This window comes from Miscanthus floridulus, chromosome 16, assembly GCF_019320115.1.
Source record: "Miscanthus floridulus cultivar M001 chromosome 16, ASM1932011v1, whole genome shotgun sequence".
Lineage (NCBI taxonomy): Eukaryota > Viridiplantae > Streptophyta > Magnoliopsida > Poales > Poaceae > Miscanthus > Miscanthus floridulus.
The window spans coordinates 23,009,683-23,026,050 of NC_089595.1; the positions used below are offsets into that span (position 1 = coordinate 23,009,683).

General features: G+C 40.7%; 2 protein-coding genes across 12 annotated transcripts; both read left to right on the plus strand.

Annotated features, from left to right (window-relative positions):
- The first annotated feature begins 1,695 nt into the window (after window positions 1–1,695).
- Window positions 1,696–2,265, plus strand: LOC136510421 (sulfated surface glycoprotein 185-like). Its single transcript, XM_066504871.1, has one exon. It carries the CDS (start codon window positions 1,696–1,698, stop codon window positions 2,263–2,265), a length of 570 nt encoding a protein of 189 aa, XP_066360968.1.
- A 2,770-nt stretch (window positions 2,266–5,035) lies between these two features.
- Window positions 5,036–15,662, plus strand: LOC136513335 (uncharacterized). Of its 11 annotated transcripts, none has more exons than XM_066507324.1 (9): window positions 5,036–5,188; window positions 10,141–10,224; window positions 10,366–12,358; window positions 12,638–12,885; window positions 13,538–13,667; window positions 13,876–14,161; window positions 14,269–14,401; window positions 14,476–14,613; window positions 15,202–15,662. In XM_066507324.1, the coding sequence occupies exons 3-9, from the start codon at window positions 10,411–10,413 to the stop codon at window positions 15,289–15,291; spliced, it is 2,973 nt and encodes a 990-aa protein (XP_066363421.1). In that variant the 5' UTR covers window positions 5,036–5,188; window positions 10,141–10,224; window positions 10,366–10,410; the 3' UTR covers window positions 15,292–15,662. The 11 variants fall into 11 exon arrangements, 10 of the variants coding, with proteins under 10 accessions (XP_066363421.1, XP_066363422.1, XP_066363419.1 ...); XM_066507322.1 differs by lacking the exon at window positions 5,036–5,188 and adding an exon at window positions 5,211–5,268; XM_066507326.1 differs by lacking the exon at window positions 5,036–5,188 and adding an exon at window positions 5,224–5,256.
- The last annotated feature ends 706 nt before the right edge of the window (window positions 15,663–16,368 follow it).

Here is a 16,368-nt window from a genome sequence, read left to right on the forward strand (position 1 = left end):
ACTTGTTGCCACATGACCAGAGGAGCCTAGTTATACATATGCCAGCATTCACTTTTCTAGTTTCTGTATAGGATGCAGCAGCTAATTTGCTTATCCTAAGGTGCAGGCTACACCAAGGCTTAGTGAAGACAAGGTGGAACAGTGCATAGATCCAAGGCTTGGAGGAGGATACCCACTAAAGGCTGTCAGCAAGGTACCAATATTGTTAAGACTGGATGCTCCAAGACCACCCTCTAGCCCTCATGTCAAATAGATGACAGAATTGTAAACAATCTTAGAATGATTTAAGCTGAGGAACATAGAGGTCTCTCCCACCATTTTTGTCATATACCTCTGGAATAGTGTTGAAATCACACGCCACTAAGCAGGAGCCTAAACCAAGTGGTTTATCTTAGCGTGCTAGCCGCTGCTTCATTTCGTATAGCTAAGACTGGATGTTGTGTGCTCGAGTGAGCAAGTAGAGGTCTATACAGTGTGACTTGAACATAACCATCTTTTGACATTGGAAAAGGAAGACATAATCATTTTTCTATTTCTTCTTTTAAAAGGAATTTTTAGATCATGTTTGTTTGTCCTGCATTTAAGCTGAACTTATCCAAAAAATAGTATTTAGGGTCAGAGTGTCAGACAGATATAGCTTCTGCTCTCCATATTGAAGAAACAGAGCGCATGCTCCACAATGACTCAAGCTTTACCCCTCCAAAGATATGGAGGAAACCTCAGTCAGCAATGGCTTGTGAATCTTGACACGAACCACCAACATAAAGCAAACAAACTTTCTGTTGATTTAAATATTCATATTATTTTAAAATAGATTATACACAGACACTTTAACTAGGGTACGACTTTTTATGGAGAAGGTACTCACCAAAATAAACTGAAAACCATAAGCAAATATTATTTGCCAAATTTGCTACTCTTTAGAGTTACAACTAATATTGGTATTTTGCATTAAAAGAGAACGATGTATCCTTGTTCTGAAAGTAGTACTCTAAACAAACGAACTTTTATTTTATTGTGTGTGTGTAATTCTTGATTTACTTTGGCAAACAGATGGCTGCTGTTGCTGCACTGTGCTTGCGGCAGTGGGGGCCTGGGATGAACACCGTCGTCAAGGATCTGAGCCCGTTACTGGACAGTAGTAAACATCCCTGCATTGGTGAAGCACCTGCAATGTGATTTCAGTGCGTGTCATTGCGAGTTCATGATCACATGATCGGGGGTTTGATGCAGGTGATTGGTGTGAAACAGAATTAAAGAAAGCTATCATTACTGCATTCCCCAAGGCTTGGAACTTTGCTTTGTTTTAATCTGTATATACGTATATGATCTAGACTTGTTACAATGGATCATCCTGGTGCGTCTTTGTTTGGTCAGTTCTGAAACCTGCAACGCTACGTGTACCTTACATCTGTGTGCAAATGGTGAATCATATCCACAGCTCTGTAAATGCTGAATCATATTTTACATCATTATTACTCAGATTCCTTATTATTACTATAAGTAAGAACAGGGGTCGCATGCTAGTATCCGATCCTACCGTACTTCTTTTTCTTGTCGTCCATGTCCTCACCTGACTACCATCATCGCCGGAATGCATTCACCCGGTGGTCGTCAAACAAAGGACGCAGTTATCCCGCAACCCGTCGCGTGGTCAGGGAACGTGCGACCCCTGTTCCTCTTCCTCCCCATGCCATGACCCCTTCTTCCTCCCCGCGCCACGCTCCCTTCCTCCCCCACCCCTGCCTCCTCCCCCGCCACCCTGGCCGCGGCTTCCTCGCCACCGGCCGCGCCGCCCGCATCCCGCCGTCGCCTAATGACCCTGCCCACCCTAAATACAGGGCAAGCTCGCTGGTGTCATCCTCATCCTCACCCTCCCCCCTGCCCCCACCTCCACCATCGGCGGACAGCGACACGCCGCCTCGCAGCGCCACCCACAACCCGCCCACGCTAACCCTAGGGCAGCGCGCCAGCGAGCTCACCATGACACCCCCGCCCCTCCCTAGCCCGGCCGCCTCCGCCGCCACTAGGGCCCCGAACCGTCCGGCCTCCTTCCCCCACTGCCTGGGCGGCCTGCCTCCCCCAGGCCGGCCCCTTCTATGCCCGCGCGGAGATGGAGAAGAAGAGAGGGAGAGTGTGGGAGCGGGAGATGCCGGAACCTTAACGCTGGCGAGGTCTCCGTCTCCGTCTCCGACACCAACGAAAGTCTCCGATGAGGGTGGGGTGGGCCGTGGGGGAGGGCCTGCGTCCCGCGCTCGGCGCTGAGCGTGACTGTGCGCACGTTAGAGTTTGCGCAAACAAAAATATAAGCTCAAGCACACTGCGTCCGGGGCAATATACCACCATTGGATAACCTAGCCCAAACAACATATAAGCTCATTCTCGAGAAAATTGTAATTATAGGACGCGAAACGATAAGCTTCGTTATTATAGGACTTCAAACATCGACTTCGTTAAAACGACTCTTGAAACGTTGGCACTTTGTTATACATAACATTTGGTCTTTTTAATTACTTTTCTCAACTAAAATACATGTATTTTGCCATGATGTGACTGTATTACCTCCAGGGCTTCAATTGACATGGGATGGGACTGCTGGCCGCTCGCATGGCCTGCCTGGCTGGCCACGGTCTGGCAAGTTTTGCACAGTTCGAATTGTCAAGCAAGTTTTTACACAGAAGTCCCTATAGTTTTTGACTCGTCAATGCGCAAGTGCGCAACCTTGCCAGCTCTGCTGGTCTTCCTTCCAGTCCCGTCCGTCGTCCTGCACGGTGGCGTGATCAGACGGCTAAGGGAGCAAGCTTGCATCACCGGTGACGTCCCCGGCATCTCCTGTGGATACCATTCTATTTCTTCGGCACCGTGCTAAATGCTCCCTGTGTTGTTTGATTTGTCTAGCGAGCGCAAGGTAAAGAGCGGATTCGTCTTCCTGAGAGATCCACGTGTGAAGCTGAAGCACAACAGTCAACACGCAGTTCACACAGTCCGGGTCTGAATCACACAGTTCACGTGGATTCTTGTCATCTACTACACATGAATTGAGCAGTCAACTACTATGACTAATACATATTTTAATTTCTATCTGAGTTCTCTTGAACGTGCATTGTTATTTCTCGAAAATTTCACTGTAATTCCTCCTTTATGAACTATCATTTTTATGGCCACGTGCGTGCCGCATGTGCCTGTCCACTAGTTTAAGTAAATAGTAATGTAAAACCCTTGCAAAAAACAATAAAAATGACCGTCATGGACTCCTCGTTAAGAGGAAAAACCATAGCAGGATATTGTTTTCTTTCTAACTAGGAACAGTAGTCATATTCATCGACAATGGCTGATACAAAACATCACAAGCATCAACTCCCCGTGAGATAGGTTTATACCCTTATTACAAAGACCAACAGTTAAGCATTCTTACATAGTTCGGCCTAAAAAAACGATACACAGAACGGAACCTAGTGACAACTAAAACAAGAAGAACTGACAGGAGCACTAAACTACATCCCCAGGCTTCACCGAGACCCGCAAAGCTGATCCATTTCCCTTCGAACGTCGCCTTCTCCATATCATTATCATCGACCAGCAGCGCCTTGGCTTCTTCTGGTAACACGGTGGTCTTCCAATCAGCACCGGTACAACCGTATAATAAATGAATGTGCATGAAGCTAACTAGCTAGTACCAGGAGTGCAGAAGTTGATTAAAGGAAAGATTCTGCCGGAATTTCTTGTCTTGCCTGTCTTGGTGATGTGCCCAGACTTGAGTTCAACGGTGAAGATGCTACGATGATAATCGTTTGCACTGATGAAAATCAAGCGATCAAACTCCGCGGCCAGCCAGCCCACACGCAGTTCACACAGTCCAGCCAGCCCAGACCGCGGCTAGCCAGCAGCAGCCCCATCCCACGTCAATTGAAGCTCTGAGGGCAATACGGTCACATCATGGCAAAATACATGTATTTTAGTTGAGAAAAGTGATTAAAAAGACCAAATGTCATGTATAACAAAGTGCCAACGTTTTAAGGGTCGTTTTAGCAAAGTCGATGTTTGGAGTCCTATAATAGCGAAGCGTATTGTTTCGCGTCCTATAATTGTAATTTTCTCGCCAAGGAGACCTGCTAAACCAACAACGCTTCAGAGTCCAGACCAGACAGAAGTTTAATGGAAAGAAATCGCTTATGAGCATCGAGAGACAATCAAAAGAACAGATATGTCCCTGGCACCACAACACAACAGTCTAATATAAATTTGCTAAAAAAGAGTCTAATATAGAAATTAATACATTCTTACAGCTTAGTGTCAACGCCAAATATGTCAAAGGCTGCAGCAGAAAATGTATGATAAGGAATGAACTTGACCACCAAACGGTACCGGCTGTTCCCAAAAATAAACGGTACCAGCGAAATAGTGCTGTGGTCCACAACTCAAGACACCACATACTGGAATTATTGTCATTAGAGACCAAGAAGACAACAAGATCATCAAACATAATAACAGGAAAAAACATCAATCATGAAAGTCAATTCTGAGGTCAGTGCAAAAGCAACCCATAGACTATTTTCTTGGGGCTTCAAGATTAAGGCGCAAGAAGTGCCACAGTTTGCTCAAGATGGGGAACAATACAACCCAATTCTAAGGTGGAACAGAAGGGGATGTGATCTAAAATAAAATCCTTGATCAAAGTTTCGTTCCTATAGCCCAATTTATTCAGTACAAAATAATACTCTACAAAAACTAGTCTGAAGTATTTGACTCTCCCTTCCTTTTTCCACCCCCCAAAAAACCTTCTTTGAGACAAGACGACGGACGCTAGGTCTTTAAAAATAATGAAACCACCCCGAAAACTACCTCTAATTAGGGCATAGATGTAATCTACGGGTTCTTATGTCCTAATCTATCTCTTAGATTTTTCTCAAAAATCTAGAAGCTCGAGATATTTTTCGTATGTCAAGTTGTGGACTGAAACAGACCAGATCGAGCGGCTTCCTGGCCTCTTCCTCCATTGACTTCCCGTGGTATAGATACCGGTATATGTACCTACCATCCTCGGTGCCCCGCCATTGCCGAGGGGCGAGGTCCTCGTCGCGGACTCTCTGCGACTCTGCGCGTACGCGGAAGAAGCGATCGACTCCAATCAGCGAGCCTAGCGGTGGCGCCAAAGCGCATATTAACTACTGCTGTACTGCTACGACAGGTAGGCACCCTACTAGTACTAATAAGGCTACTAGCTCATGCACTCATCCTAGCTGCTACTTCATCATGGTGTGGTCACTGGTCAGTCGTCTCTGTCTCTCTCTGTTTTCTTGTTCTTGTTTCGGTTTCAGCTGATGATCCCTATTGTGAGCTAGTTTATGACGACTTCATTTCATAGATTGTACGTCCTAGTTTGAGAGGTCTTTGGCCTTGCATCCATGTATATATGTTGACCCAATTTCATTCATCTTCATCCTGTGAATTAAGTTGGCGGGGCCAGGGAGATGTCTGGGCCTAGCATCGAACTCATTCGTTCAGTTTAACCTTTCAGTTTTCTTGCACTCCCGATTGATTGATATATATATATACATACCCTGTAGCTGGCTACAAAATAACTTATTCTGTAGCCACTTTGAGTTACGATAATTACTATATTAATTTTACGAGATTATAGTAATTTCTTACTAAGTGGTTTACTATAACGTTATGGTAAATATCCCCATGTGTTATAGTAACCCAACTATCGTAAATATGTATTGACATTATCGTAAATTAGTATATAAAATTATCGTAAATGAAGGTAGCTACAGAATAACTTATTTTATAGCTGGCTACTGAATATACTATATATATATATATCGTCCCGCTTTATAGCATGGAGGGAGCGTCCTTCATGCTTATCGTCTGAAGACAAGCCTTATCTTCTGAAGAAGTCTTCGAGGCGAAGTCACGTCTGAGGCGCCTTCGGGATTAAGGAAGCATCTCACGTCTTCAATTATCATCCTTTACTATTGCCTGGACAGCTGGACGAATAATTGTCCTGGCTACAGTAGAGTGACTGTATATTCCTTTTGCGTTGTCCTCCATCGCACACAGATAGTATCCTTCTGGATATTCTTTGGTAGTGGATGAGAGCGGATGTCTGAGGCTTCGGTGTGTCTTCTTCGGCTTGAGCATTCGATGATGAATGAATGCGCCCGGCGTCCCGCTTTATAGCATGGAGGGAGCGTCCTTCATGCTTATCGTCTGAAGGCAAGCCTTATCTTCTGAAGAACAGTGATATTTAAGACCACTACCTTGTATAACGCATGATACTGTATTATCACATACGTATAATTGGCATATATTTACTAATAGATATTTCAATATATATATATACATATATACATATATACATATATATATATATATATATATATATATATATATATATATATATATATATATATATATATATATATATATATATAGAACTACTATCCTATAGCTGGCTGCAGAATAACTTATTCTGTAGCCACTTTGAGTTACGATAATTAATATGTTAATTTACGAAATTTACAGTAACTCCTTACTAAGTGGTTTACTATAACGTTATGGTAAATATTCCCATATGTTATAGTAACCGAACTATCGTAAATATGTATTGATATTATGGTAAATTAGTATATAAAATTATGGTAAATAGAGGTGGCTACAGAATAACTTATTTTGTAGCCGGCTGCTGAATAGCCTCTCCCTATATATATATATATATATATATATATATCAATGCTGAACTGAAAGTAATATAACACGCGCACACACACTCCTGAACTGAAAGTAATCACGCCTACGAACGACCGTCCCACAAGCTGGGTAGGTTCAGGTTGAGTTTTTTTTTTTTTTTTTTTTTTTTTTTTTGAGGTTTGTATTTCACTGTCTAGGCCCCGTCCAGTTTAAGATAACTTTGACACATCATTAAAGTGGTGAATCTTATTTGACAATATAACTAAAGCTTCTTATAAATGGTACTCTCCCTATTTTAAAATAAAGTTAGTTTGAGTTTATACTAAGTCCAATTACCTTAAGTTTATATTCCTGAATCTAAAAAATTTACCTTAAGTTTTACAAAAGTTATTGAGAAAAATATTAACATTTAGGACATCAAAGAGGTAATACATTTCATACAGAACATAATGATACCCATTAGACATTATAAGTATTATTGTTTATATTTCCTCTAAACATGAACTTAAAGTCCATTTTAGGCTGTGATCCGTACGGATGAGTACGTCAGACCTAAAAGAAGGTTTTTTCTCGGATACCACCTTTGTCCTAACTATAATGTACTTTAGGAATTCTAGGTTATGTTATTGATGAACAAAAAGCGCATGTAATCATACCTTAATCATGGGTAGATATTATAATTATTATATTTAGATTGGTGATAGATATTATTAATGGTAGGTATATATGTGAATCATGTCTTTATAGACAGTATTGACAAGTTATTTGCCAAGAGTCTCTTGTAATTTGAGATAATTTTTTTAACTCTCCTGTTTCAAATTATAAGTCGTTTTGACTTTTCTAGTTACATGGTTTTTCTATATAAATGTATTGTCTGCATACGTAAATATACTCAGAAAAGCTTGGGAGAAAGTTAGGGAGCGTTTGGATCTCTCGCTAAGTTCATCTCGCCTTGTCTCGTTGGGCAAGAAACTGGAACAAATCACGGGTGTTTGGTTCCTTTGTTTGCCTGTCTCGTTTTCCATGCAAGTAAGGTTTTTCTTGTGAGTTTAGAAGAGACCTATATTCTGGCAATACTAGATGAGATGAGGCGAGAAAAAACTAGCAACCAAACCAAAACAGCCCGTTAGATATGAAAAGGAGAAAGAGGTACTCCCTCCGTACTGGTAATTCAAGTCATTTTGGACAGCGACAATGTCTCCAAAGTATAACTTTGACTTCTTATTTTTATAAAAATATCTATTGAAAAGTGATATATGTATATTTTTATGAAGGTACTTTTCAAGACAAATCTATTCATATGGTTTTCACATTTCCAAACTCAACAACTTAAAAGTTATTCATGATTTATATTCCCAATTTTTAACCCAAGCCTTTTTCAAAACAACTTAAATTACCAGTACGGAGGGAGTATACAAAGATTTGCTCAAGGGAGAACGAGAAAGGCACATACTCATGCTAAAAATACCATTTTCTCTCATCATGAGGAGTGAAAATAAAGAAAATTAAACTGTTCTCATTCACAAGATGAGAAGTCAACCCCCCCCCCCCCCCCCCCCCAAAAAAAACAAAGAAACAAATCTTGTGTTTCTTGTAGGGATGATAATGGACCGAATCGATCTATAGGTAGTGTTTGGTTCATGAGAAATGAGGGATGAAATAAGGAAATGAGGGAGGATGGGGCGTTTGGTTCATGAGAAATGGGGGTTGGAATAAGGAAATAAAGGGTGAAATAGATTTAATCTTATGTTTGGATAATGGAAAATTAAAACAGGAATAGGGAAATAAAGACTAGCATACCCATCTCGTACCCCCTCCTTTTTATCCCAATCTATTTCTCTTTCCCTATCCTAAATCCCATCCAAATGTGCCACTAGGAATTTAATCCGATCCGCAAAGTTAAAAGTCAATAGGTCACAAGAATTGACTTTAGTGTCTAAAATGGATCAATAGGGTCGGAACCTATTGACCCAAATGGATCAAGTCTTTTTGTTTTTTAATAATCAGGCTCGACAATAACTTATAATAAGTCTATACTCGAAGTATATCGAGAAATGTCATATTTTAGAAGAAAAAAGAGAGAAATTTAAAATTATAGTGAACTTGCAAACTTATTAAATATTGCTAATAATCTTAGTGTGCTATCATGATACATTTTATTCTTTTATCATATTCTTTCTAGAAATGTTGATAATACTTTGATATAATAGAAAAATATTTAGAAGGACTCATGCTACTGGTTAGACTAATAATATCATAACTTTGGGTGAAATAGATCGTGTATGATATATGTCTCTAAAATTAGCTAAGGGGCCTTAGAATTGAATTCATTCTAATAATTATAATTTAGGCACAAATTAATTAAGCTACTATGGTTCCATAATATGGAATATATTTATACATTATTGTTAGCCAATAGCCATTCAAGAGAGATACTTATATGTTGCATTTTTACTATAGAGAAGCGAATTGGAAAACGTGCTATAAGTTGAGAAATATAGTATGGTGATCTATAGAATAATTTTTCATCTCACACCTTATGAATTTGAGATAGACTTATATGTGAACTTAGGAAATTTGTGAAATGTCAAGTTCTAAACCAAATAGCCTAATACACTAAGTAGATTCCAATTCCTCCGAACGAAAGGATATAAATGGCTCCTTATATAGGTTTATATATATATATATATATATATATATATATATATATATATATATATATATATATAATAATAAAATAAAATGGCTTTGGACCACGGGCCGGGTCAAGGCCAGGCCAGGCCGGCCCCTTCCCATCCCAACTCCATACGCATCGTTACGCCACCATGAATCCTCCGGGGGCGCTCCGGTGCTGCAGAATGCGAGTACCACGAGGTCAACGCGGAGCCACGATGGCTGGCCGCGGGGCGCTGCCGCCGGCTACGGAGCGGCGGCGGCTGGCTGATTCCTCAGCACAGGTTGTGTGTTGGGGCCGCGGGCTGTTTCCACCTCAAGTATGGATACAAGTCGATTTCTCTGAAATTTGCTTTCTTTTTATCTCCTGAAACATTAATTGAAGCATTGTTCTAGTTTCTCTGAAACTTTCCCCAAACTCACTTGAAGGCTTTGAAATTGCCCTATGAAATTGTTGACACTTGCCTGAAGCCCCTGAAACTCTAAAAACTTTCTCCGATGTATGAAAAATTGCCGAAGCACGCTTGAAATTCATCAGCAGCCTTCAAACTTTCGATTAATTAGTCGCTGGTGAACCTTACTTATGTAAATAAAATTAGTGATTATGTTTCAAACCTTAGATATCGAAGTTTCAGTTAGTTTAATTTTTAAAACTACCTGTTAGCTCTCATATTAAGAATGTGTTGCATTTTCTGGCCTACTGAATTTTCAGAGAGCAAGTTTATACCGTTAAATCTGTAATACTAGTGCCTTTGTTTGTTCATATCATATTAGGTCTGGTACTCTGGTGTAATGAGTGCTGCGGAGTTGTCATTCTGATAACGTGTTATATGTTACACTCCAAGTTTACACTGGCAGGTTAGGATTCTTCGAGGTTCTTTTGGTCAGCTAGTAGGCGTTATAATTCCCTATAAGAATAGTTTTCTTTCTTTGTTTTCAATAGTAAGATTACTTGCGTATCAAAGAATAGTAGCATTACTTGACCTCCTTGTTATGCAGGCAAGCAACCACCCATAGCATTCCTATCACTGTGCTGGGTTGCATATGGATTACCAAGGGGACAAGCTTAGAGATTTCTTTCAATCTAATGGGCATCAGGTGCTTCAAAGAGTGGAAAACAACTACAGCTTGAAATATTTCACAGAAAATGAGATACGAAACATAACCAATGGGTACAAGTATATTCTGGGAAGAGGGGCATTTGGTGAGGTCTACAAAGGAACACTAGAAGACCAAACCTCAGTTGCCGTAAAGAAATATATACATGGGACCCAGAAAGAGTTGTTTGCCAAGGAGGTGATAGTGCACTCTCAAATAAACCACAAGAATGTTGTTAGACTCTTGGGCTGCTGCACGGAAAAGAATTCTCTAATGATTGTCATGGAGTTTATCACCAATGGAAACCTCAACAGCATACTTCATGGCAACAGCGCTAATGGTCAGGTTCCCTTCCCTTTGGAGAAAAGAATAGAAATTGCCATTGGGGTTGCTGAAGCATTATTGTCCATGCATTCGATGTATAGTCCTGTTCTTCATGGTGACATCAAACCGGCTAACATACTGCTAGACAAAAATTTTACACCAAAGATATCAGATTTTGGAATTGCAAGACTCCTTTGTGCTAATGGTCCCCAGCAAACCACCACTATCATTGGTTCCATAGGTTACCTTGATCCAGCATACTGTGAGAGTGGAATTCTAACCCCAAAGAGTGATGTTTACAGCTTTGGAGTAGTTTTGCTGGAAGTTATCACAAGGAAAAAAGCAGTGGATGGGACCATTACCCTTGCTCAAAGTTTTAATGAGGCTCTTACAAAAGGAGAGGATGTGCAGCACATGTTTGATGGGGAAATCAGTGTTGCAGAAAACAAGAAGTTTCTTGGAGACATTGGACAGTTAGCAGCTAAGTGCTTGCAGAGGGACGTCAAAACACGTCCTGAAATAGTTGAAGTAGCTAGTAATCTAAGGATGATCAGGAAAGCTATGCAGATAGAACAAGAAAATCTGAGTCAGCAGCGTACTGTATGGACATCGGGACACCAATTTGGCAATTTAAAAAATTTCAATAAAATTGAAATGAAAAGGATGACCAAAAACTACCGCATGACCTTTCGGAAAGAGTCATGTGAATGTCTCTACAATGGAGTCCTTGACGAGGATCGTCCAGTTATAGTAAGACAACTTAAAACATGTTCCGATACTGACAGAGAAATGTTCCTAAACACTATGAGCATATTGAGCCAAAAGAATCACAAAAACATTGCAAATGTTGTTGGCTTTCACCTAGGAAAATCCATTTTAGAGTGTGTATACGAGTCTTTCTGTGATTTATCCGAGTCAAAGTTTGGTTCTCTATCGTTATCGAACAGAAACCTCTATGACACTATCTGCTCCATAGAAAAAATTCCCCTTCATCAACGTTTGTCAATAGCAGTCCAGTGTGCAGAGGGCCTGGTTCATATCCATTCATTAGTAGCTGAAAGTCCTGATTTGTGTGGTTCGAGCCTCTTGGGAAATTTCAGGTCTGTCAATATATTTCTCGATAAGAATTTTGTGCCAAAAATCTTCAATTGGAACTTGTCAACGTTTCTTGGACATTCAACTGTGCAGAATGCTGTTCATGACAATGGACGAGAGTATTATTCAGACCCAAGGGATGTTTCTAGTCAGCTTTTTAACCTGAAATCTGATGTTTATAGCTTCGGAGTTGTTCTTTTAGAGCTCATCACTTGGAAGACAGTGCGATACAAGTATGATGGGAGGGTTCATGTGCTTACTACAGACTTCATTCATTCCTATAGAACTGACCATGGTGCAATAGAAATTTTTGGCAAGGTTTACGATGAACAAGGCAAGTCCTTCATTCACGAGGCCATTGCCATTGCTGTTGATTGCTTACAACCTCATATCGAAAAGAGGCCAGAAATGAATGTTGTACTTTCCCGTCTCCGGATTATCGCTTCAGCACAAAGTATCAGAAGCAAACTCACTGGTACACGCAATGAACTCTCTTCTCGTTCTGGTCTGTCAAGCTTAACCTTCTAGATACACACATAAAAAATAAATAGAACCTGCAGTACTTAAGGTTTAGGTGTACCTTTCAGCATAATAAAAATGCACCCTTACTATATACACCGTTCATTAAATTTTGGTTTGAAGTGCTGTACCATGTATATCAAAATATAATATTTGTTTTTCTAAGAAAATAAGAGTTTCTGGCGAAGCAATCACCTTAGCCTATTGTATTTACTTTTTCGTTTCTTCAATGCAGCTGGTGATAACAATAAGTCTAGCCAACACACGGTTCCTGCCACTGTCAGCAATACTGCTAAACTTCATCTAACTCTTACTCTTACATCGACCATTTCCCTAGAGGAACTGAATGAAGTAACCAGGAACTTCAGTATTGATCTTCTTATAGGGCAGGGATCATATGCCCGAACTTTCCTGGCAGTTCTTAAAGATGGACAGAATTCTGCCATAAAAAAGCTTGATCCTGTTAAAGAAATTCAAGTACAGGTCATGCATCTGCGCCTTGCTTTTCCACCTTTTTCAGTTATTGTTGTTTTTCTGGGTCCGAGTTATTGGGGGGAGAGGAGTTGACCGATGGAAATGGTGGCATGGACACAGGGAGAGAGGGGTATGGAGGGGGAGAGGCGGTGGCAGCTAGGATGAGGAAGTGAGAGTTGTTTAGAAGACTGTAGCAACAAGGCAGAGAAGCAAAACCCTGGGTGTCCTATGCGCCGACCCGGGGGGGCGCTGTGCCGCCCGCCGACCACGGCGACATTGAGCAGCGGAGGGAGGAAGATAGGGGGGGGGGGGGGGGGGGTCGGTGCGCCGGCTGGTTGGTAGCGAAAATTGTCGGCAAAACCCTGTCTCTGCTTTATCAAAATAGTTGCATTTCCCCTTTTATTTATAGGAAGGATCCAACTTGATGTCCAAGTAAATCCATTATCTGGACTCTTCCTAAAACTAACCTAGAAAACACTGTCCCGGCGGTGGTGCTACTGTAATCATGGTACTGTCCAGTGTCCACTTAGGCAAAAGTACCTGTGGAACTGTTCACGAGCCTAATTTTATCACTTATTGGGCCTATTTGATCCTGGGCCATTATATTTTCATTTTTTAGTATGTACAACAAAGGATTAGTTTCTAACAACTTGTGTTGCAGGTTCCGGCCATTTTAGGAATGAGTCAGCATGACAATGTTGTGCAACTTCTTGGATATTTTGTCAAAGAGGAAACTCGTGTTCTTGCTTATGAGTACGCACCAAGGGGATCCTTGTATGATATTCTTCATGGTATGGAATAACCCTAGATTTACTTTCATAAGCTTCAAGCTTGATCATTTGGTGTTTTCTTGTTAGCCTTAGACATAGGGCAATGGCATGATTATGTTAAAAATTTTGAACCAATCATATCAATCACATTGTTAGTCTACTAAATAATCTACAAAGTATCAAGCTTGGAAAACCCAGATGATATTCTTCGAATTCGCCATGATTTTAGGTAAAAAGGGTGTCAAGGGAGCCCAACCAGGACCACCTCTGTCATGGTTGCAGCGTGTGAAGATTGCCGTAAGTGCTGCAAAAGGCCTCGAGTTCCTCCATGACAAGGCTGAACCTCCCATCATTCACAGCAGCATTAAGTCTAGCAACATACTTCTCTTTGACAATGATGTTGCAAAAATAGGTGATATTGGTGTCTCAATACATGAAGCCCGTAACAGGTTTGATGAGTACTATGAGACTGCTTGGGTTTCTCGCGATCCCAAGTCAGCCTGGGAAGCACCTGAGTATGTGACAGAATACTTCCACACTTTCAGATTTACACTAATGCCTAGGCTGATAAATGATATGCATTCTGCTGCTTGTGTGCTGTTTCCTTCTGTGAACTTGTTAGGTGCGCAATCACAGGAGTGCATAGCAGAAAGAGCGATGTCTACAGCTTTGGGATTGTACTATTGGAGCTTTTAACTGGTCGCAAAGTAATTGATAATACAATGCCACGTAACCAGAGGAGCCTAGTTACATGGGTACATATGCCAGCATTCACTTTTCTAGTTTCTGTATAGGATGCAGCAGCTAATTTGCTTATCCTAAGGTGCAGGCTACACCAAGGCTTAGTGAAGACAAGGTGGAACAGTGCATAGATCCAAGGCTTGGAGGAGGATACCCACTAAAGGCTGTCAGCATGGTACCAATATTGTTAAGACTGGATGTTGTGTGCTCGAGTGAGCAAGTAGAGGTCTATACAGTGTGACTTGAACATAACCATCTTTTGACATTGGAAAAGGAAGACATAATCATTTTTCTATTTCTTCTTTTAAAAGGAATTTTTAGATCATGTTTGTTTGTCCTGCATTTAAGCTGAACTTATCCAGAAAATAGTATTTAGGGTCAGAGTGTCAGACAGATATAGCTTCTGCTCTCCATATTGAAGAAACAGAGCGCATGCTCCACAATGACTCAAGCTTTACCCCTCCAAAGATATGGAGGAAACCTCAGTCAGCAATGGCTTGTGAATCTTGACACGAACCACCAACATAAAGCAAACAAACTTTCTGTGGATTTAAATATTCATATTATTTTAAAATAGATTATACACAGACACTTTAACTAAGAGTAGACTTTTTATGGAGCAGGTGCACACCACAATAAACTGAAAACCATAAGCAAATCGTATTTGCCAAATTTGCTACTCTTTAGAGTTACAACTAATATTGGTAGTCTTAAAAGAGAACAATATATTCTTGTTCTGAAAGTAGTACGCTAAACAAACGAACTTTTATTTTCTTTTGTGTGTGTGTAATTATTGATTTGGTTTGGCAAACAGATGGCTGCTGTTGCTGCACTGTGCCTACAGTGGGAGCCTGACTACAGGCCTGAAATGAACATTGTCGTCAGGGCTCTGTGCCGTTACTGAACAAGTCACCATCTCTGCCTCGGTGAAGCATTTGGAACTGGAATGTGGTTTTCGGTGGGTGTCATTGCGAGTTTAAGATCATACGATCAGGGGTTTCGTGCAGGTGATTGGTGTGGAACAGAAAGTTTTCATTACTGCATTCCCCTAGGTTTGGAACTTTGCTTTGTTTTAGTCTGTACATATGATTTAGACTTGTTATTACAATGGATCGTCCTGATCTGATGCATCTTGGTCAGTTTTGAAACATGCAATGCTACGTGTAGCTTACATCTTTTTTTTTTGGTAGTACGTGTAGCTTATATCTGTGTGCAAATGCTGAATCATGTTTTACATGATTATTACTCGGATTCCTTATTATCACTATAACAGGGGTCGGATGCTAGTATCCGATCCAACCGTGTTTCTTTCTTGTCGTCCATGTCCTCACCAGGTGGTCGTCAAACAACATATATAAGCTCAAGCACACTCCGTGGCCGCTGAATTCACTCGCTTATATTTCTTTTCTTTCCTTTTTTTCTTATATTTCTTTTCTTTCCTTTTTTTCTTATATATTTCTTTTTTGTTTTATTATATTTCCTTTTTAATCTTTCTTCTATCTATTTTTATTTTACTCTAATTATTTTTCTTCTTTTGTGTGTGTTCACTTCCAGGTTGGTACGTTTATCTTTTCTTTCCTTGCTTATATTTCTTCTTTCTTTTCGTTTCCCTTTTCTTTCTCGTGCGGTTGTTTTCCTCTCTTTTTTTCCTTTTTTTTAATATTTCTTTTGCTCGTTCATGGGTTGCTATAAATATTGGATATATAAGAGCATCTTCAATTCCCTAATCATCCTTCTAATCCTTTTTTTTTAGAAAGATAGGGAAAACCACTTCTCAACAGCTCATAATATTTACTCGTAATCTTTTAGTAGTCGGGAAATTCCTCCCCTTTCGCGTTACGCGCTGCTCCCGTCGCGCGTATCCGTCCCCCGCGCTGGTTCGCCGCCACGCCGTAGTACGCCATTCGCTCGAGCAGCTCGTACACTGCATATGCATGCGTAGCATAGTCATAGATCCATGGCCCATGGGCACGCGAAGCAA